Genomic DNA, 24,960 nt, shown 5'->3' on the forward strand with positions numbered 1-24,960 from the left:
TCCGAATGCTTCGCAATCTAATCTCACCGTAAGATCTTCCTGACTCTCGTAGCGTGTGGTCAAGATGGAGGAGCCCTCGACTCACATCAACTACGTCACTAGAGCCTTGTCCATGAGATCTACTGTAAACATCCAAATCGTCCATCTTCACCTCGGTACGTGGACATCAACGTGGCGCAAAACCACCATTAGATCGATCTGTCACATCTAGGATTGTTCTAATGCAAAACGTATTTTGATTATTTCAAGGATCATCGATTATAAATAGTATGCATTTTTCTCACATTTGAACATCTGATGAACTCTCGACAACTCCACTTCAAACTGACGTCCACAACATCTCGCCATTTCATGACAGATTCCAGTAGGTATACGTGCACTACCAAAGGCTGCCAACATATCTACGAACCTCAGTCACAATATCTCATCAGTATGAAGGCTTCTTTCAAGTATCTCCCCGTTCATTCCATCACGAGGCCTAACTCCAAATCTTTTACCTCCACGGTCAACCCTTCTCCTCCTTATAAATCCCCGCATCACCCTGCTCCTCTTCTCCCATCCTCGTTCTCTACTCGCCCCAAGATGCGAACCTTCATATTCACCGTTGCACTGGCCATGGCCATGGCCATGGTCACGTCTCATGCGTTTCCCATGGCCGCCGTGGACGGGGACAAGCACGCGCCACCGTGGTTCGGAAGCTACAACCCTTTCCGCGACCGACACCGGCCGAGAGGGTTCAAGACGTGCGACGAGGTGCCGGGGATGTGCCGTGGGGCGTGGGGAAGCCCCGGGCCGGACTGCTGTGGGAGGCTGTGCGTGAACCTGAGAACGGACTTCTTCAACTGCGGGCGGTGCGGGAGGCGGTGCCGGTTCGGGGAGATGTGCTGCGGCGGCGGGTGCGTCAACGTGTTCTACGACCCCAACAACTGCGGCTTCTGCGGCAACCGGTGCAAACCCGGTGGGTTCTGCAGATACGGGATGTGCGACTACGCGTCGTAGAAGAAGGAAGTTCCACCCCCCCCCCCCCGCAGTACGCGTCTTCCTCTCCTGCGCATGAGCTTCGGAAGTATAAGCGCCGAAGCTACCGCGGGAGAAGGAAGAACCTGATGGTGGTCGATACACACAAATGTAGTATTCTTGGAGTTCTTTGACGTTCGTTTGAAGTGAAGATAATTAAGACAGGAGGCCACCTTTGATTTTTTTTTTTCTCACTTGTGAAATGTTAAAATTGTTTTTTTTTTCTTTCCTATTTATTTTTGAGGTGTTAACATCAGTCACTTAATAATGGCAATCAGAGCATTGTTAAGAATTTAAATTTCTGTGGAGAAAAAAAAAAGATAATTTGCATATATTCATTGGAAAATATGTGAGAAAATGGCATTTTTTAAGTGTGGTGACTTTCTACGTTAATCTAACCACAGTTTACTATTATTTCAACTATATATATGTATATATATATATATATATATATATATATATATATATATATATATATATATATATATATTGTTGTTAAGATTTTAATGTGAGATGGTATTGAAAGATATGAAATTTCTCTAATACATATGGAGATTCAAAAGTGAAAAATAATTTTTTTATGAGATTTATGTGAGAGCACATAGAAGGAGCCTTAAGATTGAAAAGTGAGTTATTATTTTTAATAAGTTTCATTCTCATATAAAAGTGAAAAGACTTCAAATTTTCTCCATTGAGATAGGCGAATAGTACTAAATGACGTAAATATTGTGCGTGGATATGTGCACTATTATTAATTTTTTAAATTAATTTTTAGTTATAAAAAAAATAAAGAATGGAGTATAATAATAATAATAATAATTAATTTTCAGTGATAAAAAAATAATTAAAGAATGGAGCAATAGGGTTTCTCTACAACTCACATGAATGCTTGGCATAACAACACTTGGATGACTATGCACACAAAAGTATTTACATAGGGAGGGAAAAAAGTGTTGATGAAGTGAAACTACCAATCCTTGGACTTCAATTAGGTTGAGACTTTGCATGGAGAGCAAGTCAAAAGGGGGGGTAACAAGTACTTGAAAAAGCACCATGACCAGTTTGACATTTTGACGGAGGAAAACTGCGGGAAAAATAGTCAACACCATTCGGTGCAATTCCAGCACAGATCCACAAAATGTGACCTCACTGCCCGGTTGACCGATGAAGGCTGCTGACATGGGTTGGCTTTGACTTTGAATCCAAGAAGTGAACACATCCGCACTTTTTCCTCCAAAGACTGCCAACTCCTCATGACTTTAAGCGCGCAATTCCCGCGCACACATACGAATCGACTTATTCTTACTGTTCTTTTCTCAGTAAAATTATTTTTTTGGGAAAAAATACTAATTTAATTGAAGCGAAACAAAACATCACCGTTCCTATTAGAGATTGTGTTGCTTGAAAAAGGATTGATTTTTTTCGTTTCATTTTTCGTCGTGTTGATCAACTTATTAATGATGTGTTTATTATGAAAATTCTGATAATTTCTTTCAGGTTTATATTATTCTGATCTTATCAGATATATCGCATCTTATGAAGCTGCTATTTAATATTTGAATTATGGGAGATTTTATGATTATAAACATTTGGAGTTTACTTAACGTTGATAACTCATTTGATAATGCAAGTGATTAAATTTTAAACGATCACACTTGTCAAAACAAAAAAAAAACATAAAAATTGAAGTTTCTAGTATAATTTTTTTTCTAAAAAAATGTATTTGCATGTAAAATTTTGATTTACGTCTTAATTACTTATTGATCAATATGGCATTAACCTTATAACACAAGATTACCTTAAATATTGGTTATACGGTACATGGTGAGTTTAAATCCCATTTGAGGTTTGTTGGGAAATCTGGAACGATATCACATACGCAGCGAAAGAATAGAAAATAAAAATCTTAGAATTTCCTAATGAAAAGAAGGCTTCATCATCGTATAAAAGTTAGTGCGCAAAAACCCGTGAAATTAAAAACTGCACGTATAAGAAAGATGTGTTACCTAAGAAGATTATATATATCTAAAAATATACAGATCTATGGGAGAGGATGAAGAAGATCAATTGTCTTTCTCTTTAGCGGTAATCCACACGGTAGAGGCTACGAAGATACTCCTCAAATTACTACACAATCCTCGTCGTTGTGCGCACCACACAATCAAAAAAGGGCTACCCCTTTTTTCTATCCACACGTCTCAAATAGGGGCTGCGGTTGAGGAGGAGAGGGAGAGAGGAGAATAGAAGGTGGTAGCCAAAAAAACATAGCCCATAACCCTTTAGTTTCCTCTTATTTAAAGAGACCCCCTATCAACTTATTATAATCGATCCTACCATATTAGGTATTGGATCTCCATTCAACTACCAAAGCCTCTTAGATTAGTGGGTCTCTACCCAATAATCTCTTATTAACTCTTATTAGATCTCGGATCTAATAATTCAATGACTTATTAGATATCCAATAAGATCTAATGGATATCTCATATTCGAACCTCTACTTGTCGCAACACCTATCATATTGGTATTCATAGGTGCCCTACAAACCAATCACGTGAGTGATGATACATGTGACATAATACACATTCTTTTTTTATTATATTATTTGATATTTTATCACTTTATATTGCTTTATATATATATATATATATATATATATATATATATATATATAGTGATGTCTATGGATCTGTGGAATGATAATCGGATCGTGATGAGATCACGATAATGAGACCGATTCACTTTTAAACACATACCCTAAATAATCCTAATCATAAGTTACTCGAGAGGGACATCAAGATAATCGGATAGACTAGTGTGTTGTATACCCATCCATATGATGGAGGCAGTTGATTTTATAGTTGCCCATATGGGGACACTAAGGCTATAGTGCATGTGCTCATTGGAGAATGAGTTCACTGATTGATCCGCCCATGGAATACTGGATGGTTAATGATACATCATTGTTAGACAACGATTTTGTTATCTCAGTGGTGTACCTGGTCCTTATACTTGAGATACCAAAGATGTATTATATGAGTACTTCACTCTTTGATACCAGACTTATAGTTTTGAAAGTTCTAAATCTAGCATAGCCAGTCATCGGGAGTGGTAGTCAACCTTACGAGGGCTATTGAGTATCGATAAAGGATCATCCGCTCTAGGTGTTATGAGAGGAATATCCTATGTGTTCTTGCTTAGACAAACCTCTGGTCAGGATCATTCGGATTGAGAGAGAAAGAGTTCTCCGGGAGAATCCGATTAGAGCAAGACTCGAGCAAAAATTGTATGGGTCAGATAGTATCATCCCCGGTATATGGTCTTTGGGATATTAGATAGATGAGGGACTATAGATACATGATAACTGAGGATAGATAGGTCCAAAGGATTAGATTCCCTTATACCGTCTAGGGGCTGCAACGTAGTGACATAGTACGTCTGTAGTCGATGAGTCGAGTGAATTATTACGAAGATAATAATTCATCGAGTCAGAAGGAGTTCTGACTAGTATGACTCACGTCTAGCTCAATATTAGGCCTAAAGGGTCATACACATATGGTAGATGTTGCGACGAGTAGAGGTGGCGGTGACCGCAATGAAGCATTGAGGTGATTAGGGTTTTATAAAAATAACAAATTTGCCCCTCTAAATTTTGAAAATGTCAACTTTTGTCATTTCTATCCAAAGTACCAAAATACTCTCATAATTTAGAAAATTCTCTACATGTCCCTAATTTTAAAAAATATTAATTAATTAAAAGTTTTAAATATATATTATTATTTATCTAGTAGTCATATATTATAATATGTATATGTGATGTATGATGTTGACAGATAATCATGGACCGTGTGATGTGTGCGTACATATGATGTAATTATTATTATTGGGGCCTATGAGCCTCCAATTTTATTCTCATTTATTATTGGGCTTGCGTGCGTATGATTAAGTTGTAATCACATGAGGAGGCACAGCGGAAGAAGCATTGAAGTGATAGCGGGACCCATGAGGCTAAGACGGACGATCGTGATGTATGAAGATGCATCGAGATGCCGATGGAATTGATAAGGACGAGATGGACGATCACAGAGCGTGGAGATGCACCGCTGCACACGTAGATCGTGATGTGAGTGATTAGGCCCATTGGCTCGGGCCTGATCACATTAGGTTGTAGTCCATGATTATCTGGTGTGATTACTTATATGATGTATGATTGCTTATGCACCCACTAGATATGTATACATATTTGCATGCGATGTTGATGCATATTTAAATATGTATATGTGTGATACGTCATATTAAGAGACCAAATCAAAATCCCCTCTCTAAATATTAAGTCGGTAAACATGTGACAATTAGATTGACCCACATGGCCTTCTATCATTATAGGTAGGGACCGATTCTCGATGTAGGTTGAGTTGGTCGAGTCCCTCGAGGCTCACATATATCACGATTCGCTATCTTGTCTATGACATAGAGATGTCATCGGTGACATGAGGATATGATATGCTTGGTCAAGTCCCTTGAGGGTATATAATCGAATCAAACTCATCTTGTAACGATGGTATTGACTTAATCAAACATCATGGTTGATCGAGTCCCTTGAGACTATGGTGGTTCGGAAGCTGAATAGGACGAGAGTCACAAAGAGTTGTGATTGGCAAGAGTTGCCTACATTTACGGGCTTAGCGTGATTGGTCGAGTCCCTCGAGATTACGTTAAGACGTCGATTGGATCCCGATCCCCACTAGAAGTCTATCGGAGACTTTCGTTTTACGTGCTGAGGGTGTCGCGTGACTTGTTAGAAAAATAGTGGTAGTAGAATAAGATAGAACTCCATATCTTGATTATTTATTATTTTATAAAATCTATATGTTATTTATTTATATTGCATCTTTATTTTTAGAAAATATCACTTTCAAATCTCTTACGTCGTATACTTGATATCAATTATCTCACTAGTCTGAATTATACAGATTGACTTCAGAACCTGAGAATTGTTCTCATAGCAGAGAAAATTGCATATGTCCTTGATACGGTGATGCTTACGCCCGAGGAAGAGGCAAGCGAGAATGATATTGCTCACTACGTGAAGTACATAGATGACTCCACTCTTGCTCAGTGTTACATGTTAAACTTCATGACTCCTGAGTTATAGAGACAACATGATAAGATGGATGCCAGATCCATTCTCCTATATGTTTGTAAATTATTTGAGGAATAGGGAAGGACTCAGCGATATGAGATATCCAAGAGCCTCTTCCGCGCTAGGATGACTGAGGGGACATCGGTTCAGAACTATGTCATAAAGATGATTGAGTGGATAGAGAAACTCACATATCTAGGAATGGCCATAATGAATTTTAATATGAATAAGCTTGATGTGACTCTCCCTGAGCTCCTCAACATGTTGAGGGAGCCAGAGAGCACTATCAAGAAAGAGAAGCCAGTTCTCTACCATGTCCTAAAGATGATTGAGTGGATAGAGAAACTCATAGGTTTATGAATGGTCCTAGAGGATAACTTGTGTGTGGATCTTATGCTTCAGTCCCTACCAGATTCTTTTTTACAGTTCATAATGAATTTTAATATGAACAAACTTGAGGTGACTATCCCTGAGCTCTTCAATATATTGAGGGAGGCAGAGAGTACTATCAATAAATAGAAGCTAGTTCTTACTGGTCATAGGTGCCCAACAAGCCAATCACGTGAGTGATGGCACGTATGACTTGACATGAAATCTTTTTGCTTATTATATTTTGATATTTATTACTTTATATTAGCTATTACATATATATATATATATATATATATATATATATATATATATATAGTGATGTTCTTGGATCTGTGCAATGGGAATCGGATCGTGATGAGATCACGATAATGAGATCGATTCACCTTTAAACATAGATCCTGAATAATCCCAGTCATAGGTTACTCAAGAGGGACATCGTGATAATTGGACAGACTAGTGTGCTATATACCCATCTATATGATAGATGCAGCTGGTCTCATAGTTGCTCGTGTGGGGACACTAGGGATATAGTGTTGAATCTCATATTTTGATGATGAAACCAATTGATATGTGTTTACGTTTTAATCTGCATTTTGAGTGACGCAGGGTGCTTCGATCAGGATGAGACAATTAAAGCAGGAAAAATCATGTTCTGCTAGAGGAAAACATGTCAGAAGATTAGACGTCGGGCCGGTGGATCAATCAACGTATCGATAGAAGGCTTCGAGCCATGGATTCGGGCATCAGGCCAAGAAGAGCGGATATTGCACCAAGGATATTGGAGTTGCAGAGTCAACTGGCCGATTGGGCAATAGGCCACAAGAGAGGACGATGCACTGAAGAATTGGACGAAGCGTCGAGGGACCAATGACATGTCGGACAACTTGATTAATGCTTAGTATTAATTGTCTAGATTGAAGTGTGTTTTTACATGTGTAGGATTAACTATGATAGCAAGGCATAAAACAAAATGAAGTCTCGAAATCAAGGACGTGATTACATTGGGAGTTCGAGAGTTCGTCGGAAGTCCGGACGTTCATCGGAAGTTTTGGAGGAACCAGCGGAGAAGACTCGGAGCTTGCCAGAGAAGCTCATCGGAACTCACCAAGAAGATTGTCGTGAAGTCCAAGAGCTTGCCGGGAGTCCGCCGGAACATTACCGAGAGATCGTCGAAAGTTCGTCGGAAGATCGCCGGAAGCTCGCTGGAAGATAGACATAGGGACTTGTTTAGCTTAGCAAATATCTTAGGATTTCGTAGTTAACACGAAATTGGGCTTGGATTTGGGCCAACCCAATTAGGGGCCAACTAGGCCCATATAAGAACTGTGTTGGGCCCAATAAGAAGCCCAAACAATGCCCCAAGAAGTCTCATCGTCATGGCACAGTCTTCGAGACTGTGTCAAGCGGTGGTACCACTAGTCTGGGTGGTGGTATTGCCCTGCACTGTCCCCCAGGCGGTGGTACCGCCCAGGGTAGTGTCAGCCAAATTGACACTAGGCGGTGGTACTGCCCGTGCCCGGGAACCCGGGATGGGAAAGTTTTAGGCTCCAAGTTTGAATCAACTTGAAGCCTATAAATACCCCTCTCATCCTTGGTTAAAGCACACAAGTACAGAGAGTCTAAAAGCAAAGAAACACTACTGCAATCTCTTTAGAATTCCCTCCTCTACTCTAAGTATTAGATTTCTGTAAGAGAGGAGTGTGAGTGCTTGTAAGGGTTATCTCCTAAACCCAGTAAAAGGAGAAGAGGGGTGTAAGAGGTGATTGGCCTTCGCCTATTGAAGGAAGGTCTCTAGTGGATGTCGGTGACCTCGTTCGAGGAGGAAGCCAAAAGTGGATGTAGGTCGAGATTGACCGAACCACTCTAAATCTCTATTTGCATTTACATTATGCTCTTTATCTTAACTACAAACTGACTCCATTGCTTTATATCAACTATACTTCCGTTTGCTCTTAAGTTAAAGATCTTTTTGAAACAGTTTTCGTACGAAGTCTTTTTTGAACCGACGAAAGTTTTTTGCTGCACTAATTCACACCCCCCCTCTTAGTACTCTTGATCCTAACAATTGGTTTAACATGATTTTCTACTTTGGTTTAACACCCAAATAGAAATAGCTCTTTTTAGCTTTTAAGAGGGTCACTCTCTCATTCGTCCTCCCTTTTTCAATGGGACGGACTATACTTATTGGAAAACTCGAATGAGAGTTTTCTTGCTTTCTTTGGATTTGAACTTATGGAACATTATCGAATCTGGTTCTAAAATGTCTTCTCTTCCAATGAACCATTGGAATGATATGGAGAAGAAGACATTTTCTCTAAATGCAAAGGCTATGAATGCTTTATTTTACGCCTTAGATAAAATGGAGTTTAATCAGGTTTCTTTGTGCGAAACAGCTTTCGATATTTGGCGCACTCTTGAAATCACACATGAAGGCACAAGTAGTATAAAAGATTTTAAAGTAAATTTTTTGATGCACGATTTTGAGATGTTTTGTATGGAACCAAGAGAGACTATTGAAGACATATATACCTGTTTTACGGATGTCGTCAATAGTCTAAAAAGACTTGGTAAAAACTTTTCAAATTTTGAACTCGTTAAGAAAATCTTAAGATTACTTTCTAAAACTTAGGAATCGAAAGTAATGGCAATACAGGAAATAAAATATTTAAATATTTTTTCACTTGAAGAACTTATCGGTTCATTAATGCCATATGAAATGGTGCACAATACACATGATGAACAAAACCACCTTCCAAAGAATAGGAAGAATTTGGGACATAGAACATTTAAAGATTACTCGAGCATAAGCTCAAGTGATGGTGAACTTGAACTCACTAAGAAATTTAAAAAGTTAATGAAACAAAAATTTAAGAACAAAAATAATGGAACTACATGCTTTGAACACAAGAAGAAGAACAAAAATTGGGATGAATCGAGCTCCTCCGAAGACGAGGAGAAAATCAAGAAAGGCGAGGTGGCAAACTACGCCTTAATCACTTTCAATGATGAGGTAATTGAAATCCCTCTAATTTACTTCAAAATTACATAATGCTTTTCGTAATATATTTTTTTCGTAATTTATTTTTGAATTAATTTTCTTAAAAATTAAATGTTTAAAAATAAAAATGTAAAAATATGATCATGCTCGTAATTTTGAAAATGATAATGAAAATTATATGTTTTATATTAATGTAATAAAATGTTAGATATAAATCTAATGATTGTACACCTAGTAAGATTAATCTTATGTATGTGCTTGAGAAGTAAGAATGTGTATTTTGATGATTTCCATATTGCTTTTCAATGACGATGCATGACTTTTGTATGGAAGGCTTGATATTTTTTTATGAACCTTGTATTTGTTTTTCAAACAAGATGTATGGTTTTGACATAAGAACAAAAATTTAAGCATGTTAATATAAAGTCAATCATATAAATTAAAACGAAAGAAGTTTTAGATATCTATAAGACTCATTCAAAATTATGTTCAATGAAACCTTGCTTGATGTTGTAATAAAAATATTAAAGTTTTGATACCATGATTTGATGATTTTATGCATGAGATTTTAAAGTTATACAAGATGATTTTTGTGAGTTATTGGTCTTGATAGTTTTTATGACGAAATTCATTTTTCGATCCTAAACGTTGATGTACATTTTTATTTGGCATAAATGAAATAAATCATATGAATTTAAACAACTAAAAAGAGAAAAGCATTGTTCTTAAAAATTCTTTTTCTCTATCTTATTGATTTGTATGAATCTCTTAAAAATGATTTTGATTTGACGATTTGAATTTGAATGAGTTTTATTTAAATCATGATATTGATCTCTTGAAATTATTTGAAATTTTTTTTAATCATGATCTCTTCTTTGTACTCCTATGTTTCCTTTTACCATTTACTAAAGAGGAGATCTATAAAACTAACTATGATCTTGATAATTATATTTTGAAACTTTATAAAAATCAAAATCGTTCACCATAACTTCTTGCATTTTATTAAAAAAATTATTTATGAATTATGTCTTTTGGTATTCACGTAGTGTTATTTTTCATGACATGATTTCCTTGTATTTATGACTTGTATGGCTTGAAATATTTTGGAATGATGCATGCAACACTTATGCTTTTATTGTGATGATATGTGTGATGCATATGATATGTATCATGATCAAAATGTTGATAAATGCTTAATGTTTTAGTATCATGTATAATATGTTCATTATGATGAATGATTTATTTTTCAGTATCGTGCAAGAAAAATGAAATGTAAGGTTTTGAAATTGTGCATGTTCTAATTTGAAAATATAATGATGCACAAATAAGAACAATTACAAACCTTCGTTATAATTTGAAAATTGATGGGTCTTCCCTTCTTTTTGACAATGACAAAGGGGGAGCAAGAATTTCTAGCGTGAACATCATGAAAAGAGGCAAACTAGCTTGCTTGCACAATTCAAGAAGAAAGCAAAAATTACACTTCTCAAAAGAAAAGAAATTGCTATCTTGATCATCACCAATAATTGCTAGCTTGAAATCTCAAAAAATGCAAAAATGTGCTATCTTGCCTATCTCAAGATGCTAAATATACTATACTTGCACTTTGCAATGGAAGTAAAATTGCAAGCTCAAACATTGCAAAGGAAGCAAAAATTCACTAGCTTGTAACTTGCATATTTCAAGAAGCAAGAGTTGCTTTCTTGAACATCTCAAAACTGCTAGCTTGTATATTCTAAAGTGTTGTAAAATTGGCTAACTTGTATGTTGGAGAACTTGCTAAATTTTCTAGCTTACAAATTGTATGATGATAAAATTTGATATTATGTTTTTCATGCAATGAGTTGAACTTGTATTTCTAAACACATAAGAGTTGGAACTTCTCTTTTTTGTTAATGATAAAGGGGGAGAAGTATGTTGATGACATGCATGATTTGATCATGACATGTTGCTTGGATTTTTGAATCCAAGAGTTTCTATCAATAAGCCATATTGATAGGGGGAGTTTTTTTAAACTCCGGGAGTTAAGGTTAACTCCGTCGTCGATTGGTTGTCATCATCAAAAAGGGGGAGATTGTTGAATCTCGTATTTTGATGATGAAACCAATTGATATGTGTTTATGTTTTAATCTGTGTTTTGAGTGATGTAGGGTGCTTCGATCAGGATGAGATATTTAAAGCAGAAAAAATCATGTTCTGTTGGAGGAAAACATGTTAGAAGATTGAATGTCGGGTCGGTGGATCGGGCAACGTATCGACAGAAGGCTTCGGACCGTGGATTCGGGCATCGGGCCAAGAAGAGCGGATATTGCGCCAAGGATATTGGAGTTACGGAGTCAACTGGCCGATTGGGCAATAGGCTGCAAGAGAGGACGATGCGCCGAAGAATCGGATGAAGCGTCGAGGGACCAATGACATGCCGGACAACTTGATTAATGCTTAGTATTAATTGTCTAGATCAAAGTGTATTTTTACATATGTAGGATTAACTACGATAGCAAGGCATAAAGTAAAATAAAGTCCCGAAGTCAAGGACGTAATTATGTTGGGAGTCCGAGAGTTCGTCAGAAGTCCGGACATTCGTCAGAAGTCCGGACGTTCATCAGAAGTTCTGGAGGAACCAGTAGAGAAGTCACGGAGCTTGCTAGAGAAGCTCATTGGAACTCGCCAAGAAAATCGTTGTGAAGTCCAGGAGCTTGCCAGGAGTTCGCCGGAACATTACCGAGAGATCGTCAGAAGTTCACCAGAAGATCGCTGGAAGATAGACATAGGGACTTGTTTAGCTTAGCAAATGTCTTAGGATTTCGTAGTTAGCATGCAATTGGGCTTGGATTTGGGCCAACCCAATTAGGGGCCAGCTAGGCCCATGTAAGAACTATGTTGGGCCCAATAAGAAGCCCAAATAATGCCTCAAGAAGTCTCACCATCGTGGCACAGTCTCCGAGACTATGTCAGACGATGGTACCGCTAGTTTGGGTAGTTGTACCACCCCTGGCAGGGTGCCAGGCGATGGTACCGCCCAGCACTGACCCCCCAGGCGATGGTATCGCCAGATCTGGGTGGTGGTATCGCCCAGGGCAGTGTCAGCCAGATTGACACTGGGCGGTGGTACCGCCCATGCTCGGGGAACCCGGGATGGGAAAGTTTTAGGCTCCAAGTTTGAATCAACTTGAAGCTTATAAATACCCCTCTTATCCCTAGTTAAAGCACACAAGCACAGAGAGTCTAAAAGCAAAGAAACGCTGCTGCAATCTCTTTAGAATTCCGTCCTCTACTCTAAGTGTTAGATTTCTGTAAGAGAGGAGTGTGAGTGCTTGTAAGGGTTATCTCCTAAACCAGGTAAAAGGAGAAGAGGGGTGTAAAAGGTGATTGGCCTTCACCTATTGAAGGATGGTCTCTAGTGGATGTCGGTGACATCGTCGGAGGAGGAAGCCAAAAGTGGATGTAGGTCAAGATTGACCAAACCACTCTAAATCTCGATTTGCATTTACATTCTGCTCTTTATCTTAACTGCAAACTGCCTCCATTGCTTTACATCAACTATACTTCCATTTGCTCTCAAGTTAAAGATCTTTTCGAAACAATTTTCATGCGAAGTCTTTTTTGAACCGACGAAAGTTTTCCGCTATACTAATCCACTCTCGACATCATGAGAGGAATATCCTATGTGTTCTTGCTCAGACAAATTCCTGGCCAGGGTTATTCAGATTGAGAGAGAAAGAGTTCTCCGGGAGAATCCGATTAGAGCGATACTCGAGAAGAAACCGTATGGGTCTGACAGCACCATGCCCGATATATAGTCTCTAGGATATTAGATGGATGAGGAATTATAGGTATACGATAACTGAGGATAGATAGGCCCAATGGATTGGATTCCCCTGTATTGTCTGAGGACTACGACGTAGTGACCTAGTACTTTCGTATTCGATGAGTCGAGTGAATTATTATAGAGATAATAATTCACTGAGTCAAAAGGAGTTCTGACAGGTATGACTCACGGCCAGCTCGATATTGGGCCTAGAGGGTCACACACATATGGTAGGCATTGTGATGAGTAGAGGTTCGGATATGAGATATTTGCCGGAGCCCCTATCTTATTGGATATCCAATAAGCCCCTGAATTATTGGATCCTATGGACGAGATCCAATAAGAGCCCATGAGAGATCCAATACCCAAAAGGGGAGGATCCATTAGGGTTTGACAAGGGACCTCTATAGATATGAGGGATTCAGTGGTTCATAGGCTAGAGCCTTTGCTTGCCTCTCCTATTCTCCTCCCCCTCTCCATCTCAGAGCTGGCCTAGAGTTTTGAGGAGCGTCATCGTAGCCCTGCTGTGTGGATCACCGCTAGAGAGGAGGACGCTTGACCTCCTTCACCCTCTCCTAGAGATCTACAAGGAAACATGGATATACAATCTCCCTAGGTAACATAATCTATTCTATATGTAGTTTGTTTCATAGATTTTTTCACACCAATCTTCGTACGATGACGAACATCTCCTTGGGAAATTGAAGATTTTGTTTTCTTAATCTTCCGCAGCACATGTGATGTCGCCCTAAGATCTCCCAACAATTCTTTATACTATTGAGACCAGAAATAAAAGGAAGGCAGAAAAGTCTCTTAAAAAGGACAAGGGCAGACCGGGTAAAGCAAATGTTGCTAAGAAAGACCCGACAAAGGACAAAGGCTAATGTAAGAAAATCTAGGGGCAATATTACTACTCATAGGTGCCCTGTAAGCTAATCACGTGAGTGATGACACGTGTGACTTGACACATAGTCTTTTTATTTATTATTATTTGATATTTTATCACTTTATATTGCCTATTTCTTGAGTAAATTGTGATGTCAATGGATTTATGCAATGAGAATCGGATTATGATGAGATCACGAAAATGAGACCGATTCGCCTTTAAACACATCCTAAATAATCCTCGTCATTGGTTACTTGAGAGGGACATTAAGATAACCGGATAGACTAGTATGCTATATACCCGTCTATATGATGGATGCAGTTGGTCTTATAGTTACTCGTCTGGGGATACTAGAAATACAATACAGGTGCTCATTGGAGAATGAGTTCACTGATTGATTCGGTTACAAAATGCTAGATAGTTGATGATGCTTTATTGTCAGACAATGATTCCGTAGTCCCAATTGTGTATCTGGTCCTTAGACTTGAGACACCAAGGATGTCCTGTATGAGTACTCCAGTCTTTGATACCAGACTTATAGGTCTGGAGGTTACAGATCTTGCACAGCCAATCATCGGGAGTGGTAGCCAACCTGACAAGGACTATTGAGTATCGATAGAGGATCATCTACTCTCGGTGTCATGAGAGGAATATCCCATGTATTCTTGTTCAGACAAATCTATAGCTAGGGTCATTCAGATTGAGAGAGAAAGAGTTCTCCGAGAGAATCCGATTAGAGCGAGACTCGAGTAGAAACCGTATGGGTCTGACAGCACCATAACCTATATACGGTTTCTAGGATATTAAATGGATGAGGGACTATAGGTACATGGTAACTGAGGACAGACATGTCCAATGGATTGGATTCCCCTATATCGTTTGGGGACTGCGGCGTAGTGGCTTAGTATGTCTACAGCCCATGAGTCGAGTGAATTATTATGAAGATAATAATTCATTGAGCCAGAAGGAGTTCTAATAGGTATGACTCACGGTTAGCTCAATATTGGGCCTAGAGGGTCACATACATATGGTAGGCATTGCAATGAGTGGAGGTTCAGATATGAGATATCCGCCGGAGCCCCTATCTTATTGGATATCCAATAAGCCCCTGAATTATTGGATCCTATGAGTGAGATCCAATAAGAGATTATTAGAGAGAGATCCACTAATCTAAGAGGCTTGGGTAGTTAGATGGATATCTAATACCCAATAGGGCAGGATCCATTAGGGTTAAGTTGATAGGAGACCTCTATAAATGGGAAGGAATCAGTTTTCATAGGCTAGAGCCTTTTTAGATTGCTTCTCCTATTCTCCTCCCCTTCTCCACCTCAGACAGTAGGCCTGGAGACTAGAGGAGTATCGTCGCAGCCCTGTTGTGTGGATCACCGCTATTGAGGAGGGCGCTTAACCTCCTTCACCTTCTTCTAGAGATCAGGAAGGATTCAAGGATATACAATCTCCCTGAGTAACACAATCTTTAATATACATAGTTTTTTATTTCATTGATTTTCCGCACCAATCTTCACATGACGACGAACACATATTTGAGAATTAGGGATTTTATTTTTTATATTCTTCCGCGGTGCATGTGATGTTGCCCCTAGATTTCCCTATAGTGGTATCAAAGCCAGGTTGCTCGTAAGAAAGATTAGTTTTGAATTGCTTGTGTTGTGTTTTGGAGAAGCTTTTGACGTCAAAAATTGTTGACATAAAAGTGAGAAAGGGCAGCAACTGTTGTTGCACTTACTACCCTTGTAGATTGCAGCTCTACCATCTGCGTGCATGCAGCCGCCTGCAATAGCAGCACAACGCAGGCGCACATGTAGGTGCATGTGCAGACGCTATGCCTACAGCAATCGGTCGACGGCCTGCTTGTAGCAGGCTTGTGGTCGGTCGGGAGGGGGGAGGGGGTTGGGCGGGGGCGGTGGCGGTGGCGCCGGCACCCCGCGGGAGCAACCGGCGAGCACAGTGCCCGCAAGAGGGGGGCGCCACCCGCTGGCGAGGCGCCTACGGACACTGCACTCGTGGGCACAACGCCTACGGGCGAGCTGCCCACAGGTAGGGGCGACGCCCCTGCCCGCCGCCCCCCGCCGTAGGGGGCCACCGCCTGCAGGGTAGTAGTAGCCACAACAAGCAAGGGGAGAAACAAAGGATTAGGATTTTTGGGCAAAAGATTGTTTTGCCCCTTAGAATTTTAGAAATTCTGAATCTATCCTTTTTGTCTAAATTACCAAAATGCCGTTCAGAATTCAAAAAATTTCCTATATATCCTCGAAAATATTAATTAATTAAAAAATTTAATTGATTATTATTTTTATTATTATCTAGTAGTCTTATATGATGATGATGTGTACATGTGATGTATGATATGTGGACGGATGATCGTGGATCGTGTGATGATGTATATACTTGTGATTATTATTATTGGGGCTTACGAGTCTCTATTTTATTTCTCATTTATTATCGGGCCTGCGTGCCCATGATTAAGTTGTAATCACACAAGGAGGCGCAGCGAGAGCGTGGAAGTGATAGCGGGACCCACGAGGCTGAGACGGATGATCGCGATGCATGAAGATGCACCGTTGCATATATAGATCTTGATGTGAGTGATTAGGCCCACTAGCTCAGGCCTGTTCACATTAGGCTGTGGTCTATGACAATATGATGTAATTGCTCATGTGATGTGTGATTGCTTATACACTTACTAGATATGTATATATATTTGCATGCGATGTAGATATATATTAAATATATATGTGTGTGACACATTACATTAGGAGACTAAATTAAAATCCCCTCTCTCGACAATATTAAGTCGGTAAACATAAGGCAATTAGATTGACCCATGTGGCCTTCCATTGTTATAGGTAGAGACCGATTCTCGGTGTAGGTTGAGTTGGTCGAGTCCCTCGAGGCTTACCTATATTACGATTCACTATCTTGCCTACGACATAGAGATGTCATCGACGACCTGAGGACATGGTATGCTTAGTCGAGTCCCTCGAGGGCATATCATCGAATCAGACTCACCTTGTAACGATGATGTTGACTTAACCAAACATCATGGTTGGTCGAGTCCCTCGAGACCATGGTGATTCAGAGGCCAAACTGTTGGGAAATCATGGGAGTGACATCACATGCGCAGCGGAAGAACAAGAAAACAAAATCCCTGATTCCCAAAGAGATTCGTCGTCATGCGAAATTGGTGCGCAAAATCCGCGAAACTTAAAACTGTGTATAGAGTAGGTTGTGTTACCTAGGGAGATCGTATATCCCTGTTTCCTTGCAGATCCTTAGGAGAGGGTGAAGGAGGTCAAGCGTCCTCCTCTTTAGCGGTGATCCACACAGTAGGGTTGCGACGACGCTCCTCAAAACTCCAGGTCTGCACTAAGGTGGAGAGGAAGAGGAGAATAGGAAAGGCAAGCAAAGGCTCTAGCCTATGAGGCTCTGAATCCCGCCTATTTATAGAGGTCCCCTGTCAAACCCTAATGGGTCCTCCCCTAGTGGGTATTGGATCTGCATCCAATAAGACAAGGGCTCCGTCGGATATCTCATATCCGAACCTCTACTCATCGCAATGCCTACCATATGTGTGTGACCCTCTAGGCCCAATATCGAGCTGGCCGTGAGTCATACCTGTCAGAACTCCTTCTAACTCAGTGAATTATTATCTCTGTAATAATTCACTTGACTCATCGACTACGGAAGTACTAGGCCACTACGCCGTAATCCCCAGACGATACAGGGGAATCCAATCCATTGGACCTGTCTGTCCTCAGTTACCGTGTACCTATAATCCCTCATCCATCTAATATCCCAAAGACCGTATATCGAGCATGGTGTTGTCAGACCCATACGGTTTTTACTCGAGTCTCGCTCTAATCGGATTCTCCCGGAGAACTCTTTCTCTCTCAACCCGAATGACCCTGGCCAGGGATTTGTCTGAGCAAGAACACATGGGATATTCCTCTCATGATGCCGAGAGTGGATGATCCTCTATCGACACTCAATAGCCCTCGTAAGGTCGACTACCACTCCCAATGACCAGCTGTACTAGATCTGGGATAGCCAAACCTATAAGTCTGGTATCAAAGAGTGGAGCACTCATACAGGACATCCTTGGTGTCTCAAGTCTAAGGACCAGATAAACCACTAGGACCACGGAATTGCTGTCTGACAACAAGGCATCATCAACCATCCAGCATTCCGTAAGCGGATCAATCAGTGAACTTATTCTCCAATGAGCACCTGTACTGTATCCCTAGTGTCCCTATACGAGCAGCTATGAGACCAGCTGCATCCATCATATGGACGGGTATACAGCACACTAGTCTATCCGGTTATCACGATGTCCCTCTCGAGTAACCTATGACCGGGATTATTTAGGATATGTGTTTAAAGGTGAATCGATCTCATTATCGTGATCTCATCACGATCCGATTCCCATTGCACAAATCCAAGGACATCACAATATATGTATGCATTTATGCAATAGTTATAAAGTGATATACGCCAAAATATAATAAGCAAAAAGATTCTGTATCAAGTCACACGTGCCATCACTCACGTGATTGGCTTGCTGGGCACCTATGACTAGCACAAACAAGATAGGAATCATAAAGAGTTGTGATCGACAAGAGTTGTCTACCTTCTGAGCTTAGTGTGATTGGTCGAGTCTCTCGAGGTTACACTAAGGCATTGATTGGATCCTGATCCCCACTAGAAGTCTACCGGAGACTTTCATTTCACGTGCTGAGAGTGTTGCATGACTCGCCAATAAAATAATGGGAGCAAATTAAGATAGAAGTCCATATCTTAATTGTGTATTTTTGTAAAATCTGCATATTATTTATTTTTGCTGCGTATTTATTTCAAAAAATATCATTTTCAAATCCCTTACGTGGCATACTTGATGATAACTGCCTCACTGGTCCAAATTATACGGATTGGCTCCACAACTTGAGAATTGTTCTCACGGCGGAGAAAATCTTGTATGTCTTTGATATAGTGATGCCTACTCCCAAGGAAGGGGCAAATGAAGATGAGATTGCTTGTTACGTGAAGTATATTGATGACTCCACTCTTACTCAGTGTTTCATGTTGGCCTACATGACTCTTGAGTTACAGAGACAACATGAAAAGATGGATGCCAGATCCATTCTCCTACATGTTCATAAACTGTTTGAGGAACAAGGAAGGACTCAGCATATCGAAGAGCCTCTTTCGTGCTAAGATGACTGAGAGGACACCGGTTCAGAAACATGTCCTAAAGATGACTGAGTGGATAGAAAAACTCACATGTCTAGGAATTGTCATAATGAATTTTAATATGAACAAGCTTAAGGTGACTCTCCCTGAGCTCCTCAATATGTTAAGGGAGGCAGAGAGCACTATCAAGAAAAAGAAGCCAGTTCTCTACACTGGTGAGACCAGAAAGAAAAGGAAACTAAAAAAGTCCCTGAAGAAGGGCAAGGGTAAGAGCAAACCGGGTAAAGCAAAGTTTGCTAAGAAAGACCCGACAAAGGACAAAGGCCAGTGCTTCCACCGCGATAAAGATGAGCACCGGAAAAGGAACTACAAAGAGTACTATGCAAAGAGGGCGAAATAGAAACTTAGAGAAGTTTTAGGTACATTCATGATCAATCTCCATTTATCAGACTCTTATGATAACACATGGGTATTGGATACCGGTAGTGCTTATCATATTTGTAATTCATTGTAGGTTCTGGCAAGACCTAAGAGATTGGAGAGAGATAAGATGGACCTCAAGATGGGCAATAGAGCAAAAATTACTATAGTAGTGTTGGCGAGGTCACCCTATATTTGCCTGGTGAAGCTATTATTGCATTGGATGCATGCTATTTTATTCCTTTTATTATCAAAAATATTATTTCAAATTTATGTTTTATAGTTGGTGGATATAAATTAGTTTTTGAGAATAATGTTTGTTCAATATTATTAGATGATGAGATCATCACGAGAGGAATATTGTATAATGGTTTGTTTATGCTAGACATTGCTCCACATATCATGAATATGTAAGTATGTCCAAGAGGAAACGAGATGAGGTGAACAGTGCATATATGTGACATTGTAGGCTAGGTCACATCCATGAGGGAAGGATTCAAAAGTTATTAAATAGTGGATATCTAGATCCATTTGACTATGAGTCATATGCAACTTGTGAGCCTTGCCTTCGTGAAAAACTGATCAACTCTCCTTTTAATGGAACTGGATAAAGAGCTACTGAGCTACTGAAACTTATACATAGTGTTGTATATGGACCCATGTCAACTCATGTCATAGGTGGTTACTTCTACTTTATTACTTTTACTGATGATATCTTAAGGTATGGATATGTGTACTTGATGAAGTACAAGTCCGAGGCCTTTAAGAAATTCAGAGAGTATAAGAATGAAGTGGAGAATTAGATTGGAAAGAGTATCAAGACTCTTCGATTAGATCGAGGACGTGAGTACTCGAGTACATAGTTCACCCCGTTTCTCAAGGACAATGAGATTCTATCTCAATGGACACCTCCTTATACACCTCAGCTCAATGATATATTTGAAAGGGATTGTACATTATTAGACATGGTGTAGCCTATGATAAATTTCGCTGACCTACCTATCTCATTCTAGGGATACACCATAGAGACCATAGCTTACTTTCTGAATAGAGTTATAACTAAGTCGGTAGTGTCTACACCATATGAGATATGAAAATAGAAGAAACATGATCTGAAGGTTATTAAGATTTGGGGCTGCCCTACTTATGTTAAAAGACATGACCCTGATATATTAGAATCGAGGATGGAGCGGTGCAAGTTCATGGGATAACCCAAAAAAATTTGTGTGTATTATTTCTATTATCCTGAGGACCAAAAGGTCTTTGTAGCTAAGCGAGCAGTATTCCTTGAGAAGGAACACATTCTTGGCGGAGATAGTGGGAGCATGATAGAGTTGAGCGAGCTTGGAGAATCTAGCTCATGCACCACTCCACAGCTTGAGTCTATTCAGGTACCAAGCACACAAGTTTCAACTTTACGTAGGTCCGACAGAATATCCCATTCTCCTGAGAGATATGTGGGACATATTAGAGGAGAGGATATTGATCATAAGACCGATAAGGAAGCTATTATGAGTATAGACTCCGGGAAGTGGCAAGAAGCCATGAATTCTAAGATGGATTCTATGTACTCTAACAAGGTTTGGAACCTAGTTGATGCACCCAAGGGTATTATACCCATCGGTTTCAAATGGATCTTTAAGAAGAAGATCGGAGTAGATGAAAAAGTAGAGACCTATAAAGCAAGGCTAGTGGCTAAGGGGTATCGTCAAAGGCAAGATGTTGACTATGACAAAACCTTCTCACTCGTAGCCATGCTAAAATCCATCCAAATTCTATTAGCTATTGCAACACACTATGATTATGAAATCTGACAGATAGACTTGAAAATTGTATTTCTCAATGACAACCTCGAGGAGGAGGTGTATATGATATAGCCAGAGGGATTTGTTTCTAAGGACTGCCCAAATAAGGTGTGTAGGTTGTTTAGATCCATTTATGGACTAAAGCAAGCTTCCCGAAGTTGGAACATAAGATTTGATGAGGCAACCAGATCTTATGACTTCGTTAAGAACAAAGATGAGCCTTTTGTGTATAAGAATGTAAGTGGGAGCGCTATTACATTCTTGGTGTTATATGTGGATGACATCCTGATAATTGAGAATGATGTAGGAATGCTATATACAGTAAAGACTTGATTATCTAAACACTTCTCCATTAAGGACTTAGGGGAAGCATCCTATATCTTGGAGATTCAAATATATAGAGATAGATCCACGAGGATGCTTGGCTTATCTCAGTCTAGGTACATAGATACCATTATTAAAAGGTTTGAAATAAAAAATTCTAAGAGAGATCTCATACCGATGAGACATGGGATATCGTTTTCTAGGAGTATGTCCCAAAAGACTCCTAATGAAAAGGCGAATATGGATAGGTGTTAGGACTCTAGCTAGGAGAGTCCTAATTGAGAGGGACATTCATGTAAAACCTACCTAAGCCGACCCCTATTAAAGAGATGAAGTGGCCGGCTAGGGTTATGAGGTTATTTCTTAGAGAAGAATAAGGAGTTATAAAGGAATAGGAGTCTTGAGTAGGAGTCCTATTAGGAGTTGGTTATAAGTAGGAGTCTTGAGTAGGAGTCCTATTAAGAGTTGGTTAGAAGTAGGAGTCTTAAGTAAGAGTCCTATTAGGAGTTAGGGTTTAGAAGCCCTATAAATAGTCATGTATTCCACCTCTTTTGATAAGCAATAGATGAATCTTTTCTGCAGCCTTTCAGCAGCAACTTGGAGGGAGGAACCCCTATAGAGTTTCAAGGAGGCCGATCCCCTAAAGAGATCAACCCCAAGTTTAGAATCTGCAAGGGTTCTAGCACCTGGTATCAGAGTAGCGTTCTTGGCATCTCGCTGCCCTTCCATAGCCATCCATCAACCCTCCACAACTGCTCAAAGCAATTCCCACAATTGCTTAAAAGATCGTCGCCAAATTCTATCGTCATCTCCACCACCGCGGATCATCCTTTGATCTCCCCGTGAATTGCAACAGGTTCTGGTTTTCTACCTTACTGCTGCTGAAATTTAGTTATCCTTATTCAAAAATCCTAAAAAAATTGTTCCTATATTGCTGCATAAACTTTTCGTCATAAATATTTCATCTCTACGACGAAAGATACATTGCAGAATTCTAACCGCATAGCACTATCTGTTTGATCTTGCTACTGTGTTTTTTCTATCCAAATTTTCACAAAATTTTTATGACATCTTTGACACTTCCTAACAGCATATTTTCCTTTAGTTTTGTCAAAAAATTCTCAATATAAATCATTGATCTTTTACGTCTAATCTGCTATACTTGAAAATCTGCATTGTAAAATTTCAGCCGCATAGCACTGTTTATTTGATCTTGATACTACATTGTTTCTATCCAAATCTCTATGAAATTTTTATGATAGCTTTAACACTTCCTAACAGTGGATTTCCCTTTGGTTTCATAAAAAAATTCTTAATATAAATCACTGATCTTTTACGTCCAATCTGCTATACTTAAAAATCTGTGCTGCAGAAAATTTCAGCCGCATATTGTTGCCTTAACCCATCTATTTGCAATCTTTTTTGAATGAAATTTCTTATACACTGCATAGATCATCTTGGCTTCAATCTAAGATTGATTTATTAAGGAATTCATCTCTAAAAATGATTTTGGGTTGCTGCAAATTTTCGTCGTAGGCCGCTGAAATTTTTCGACGAGAATTCTGCAATCGCAACTTGCACCAATTTTCTTGCTGTTATACTGCCAAAATTTTCTTGATTAAATTAGACATCCTTGCTGTTATATAAACTGTGATTTTGCTATCAATTCCCTCCTCAATTCTCTCAAGTTTTTGGTGAAAATTACGTCGAGAAATCGTTGTTTCTTCGACGACAATTCTACTCTTACAAGACAACACATACTTGCTGCAACTTCCACGGATTTCTGTCAAACCTTTGCTACTATCTACCATAGATCCAAAACTTTCATCCATAGCCCTAAAACTCTACTAAACCATGCCCTCAAACTGCACCCAAAACAGCCACAAAACAAGCCTAAATCGCAGCCTACATCCACCAACCCTTTCGACCATCACTTCTCTCAACCTATACATGCCTTTAACGCAGCAATAAAAGAGAAATCTTAACATCATAGATTTAGGGGCATATACTATGGCATCTAAGGAGGCAATCAATGCTAAATTCGAAGCCTTGGAGGTGCGAATGGAGGATAAGATTCGGTCGCTCTTTACTGAACTCAGATTGGGCCGACCACTAAGCCCGAAGAAATCATATCAAGGAGAGAGCTTTGCCCAATCACACCAAGCCCGAAGAGATGACTTCCAAGGGAGGGGAGGCTCTATGATCGACCCCAACTATCCATGCATGAGAGTGGACTTCCCTAGATGGGAAGAAGGAGACCCGATTGGTTGGATCTCATGCGCGGAGCGATATTTTCAGTACCACAAAACCGCGGATGTATCTATGGTGAAAATTGCAGCTATACATCTTGAAGGGGATGCTATACAGTGGTTTGACTGGTTTGAACATACTTATAGAGTCCTTTCATGGCGACAATTCAAAGAAGGACTACTGATCCGCTTCAGACCAACCGATTACGAGAATATTGACGGACAACAAGAAAGATCCGACAAACCTCTACCATTCAGGAGTACCAAACCAGGTTTGAAAGGTTATCTAATCAAACTCATGATTGGTCTCAAAAATAGCTATTGAGGACCTTCATTGAAGGCTTGAAGCCGGAGATCCGAGAAGAAGTTAAAGCGCGACAATCGTATACGCTTATGGCAGCCATCTCTTTCGCACGACATCAAGAGGAGCAATTGAACCATGAAGCTCGGAGGACTAGGGTCGCTCCTCAACTAGTAATATTGAAGCCCTTAGCCCCCCCTACTGTCGACCAAGTCCCTACACCAAAGAGGTTAACAAGAGAAGAGCTTCGGGAGCGATATGCGAAGGGGTTATGTTGGCATTGTGACGAGCCGTGGAGCCGTGAGCATCGCTGTAGTAAAGGGGGACTTCTTATGATTGAACCGATAGAAGAAGAGGTCATTGAACATCCAAAAGAGAGCCTTAAACATGAAGAAGAAGATGTAGAAAAAGAGCCACAACCGACCGAAGTTA

General features: G+C 39.7%; 1 protein-coding gene across 1 annotated transcript; it reads left to right on the forward strand.

Annotated features, from left to right (window-relative positions):
• The first annotated feature begins 615 nt into the window (after positions 1-615).
• On the forward strand, positions 616-999 carry LOC135596422 (stigma-specific STIG1-like protein 2). Its single transcript, XM_065088474.1, has one exon. The coding sequence runs from the start codon at positions 616-618 to the stop codon at positions 997-999; it is 384 nt and encodes a 127-aa protein (XP_064944546.1).
• The last annotated feature ends 23,961 nt before the right edge of the window (positions 1,000-24,960 follow it).

This window comes from Musa acuminata, chromosome BXJ1-11 (assembly GCF_036884655.1).
Source record: "Musa acuminata AAA Group cultivar baxijiao chromosome BXJ1-11, Cavendish_Baxijiao_AAA, whole genome shotgun sequence".
NCBI lineage: Eukaryota > Viridiplantae > Streptophyta > Magnoliopsida > Zingiberales > Musaceae > Musa > Musa acuminata.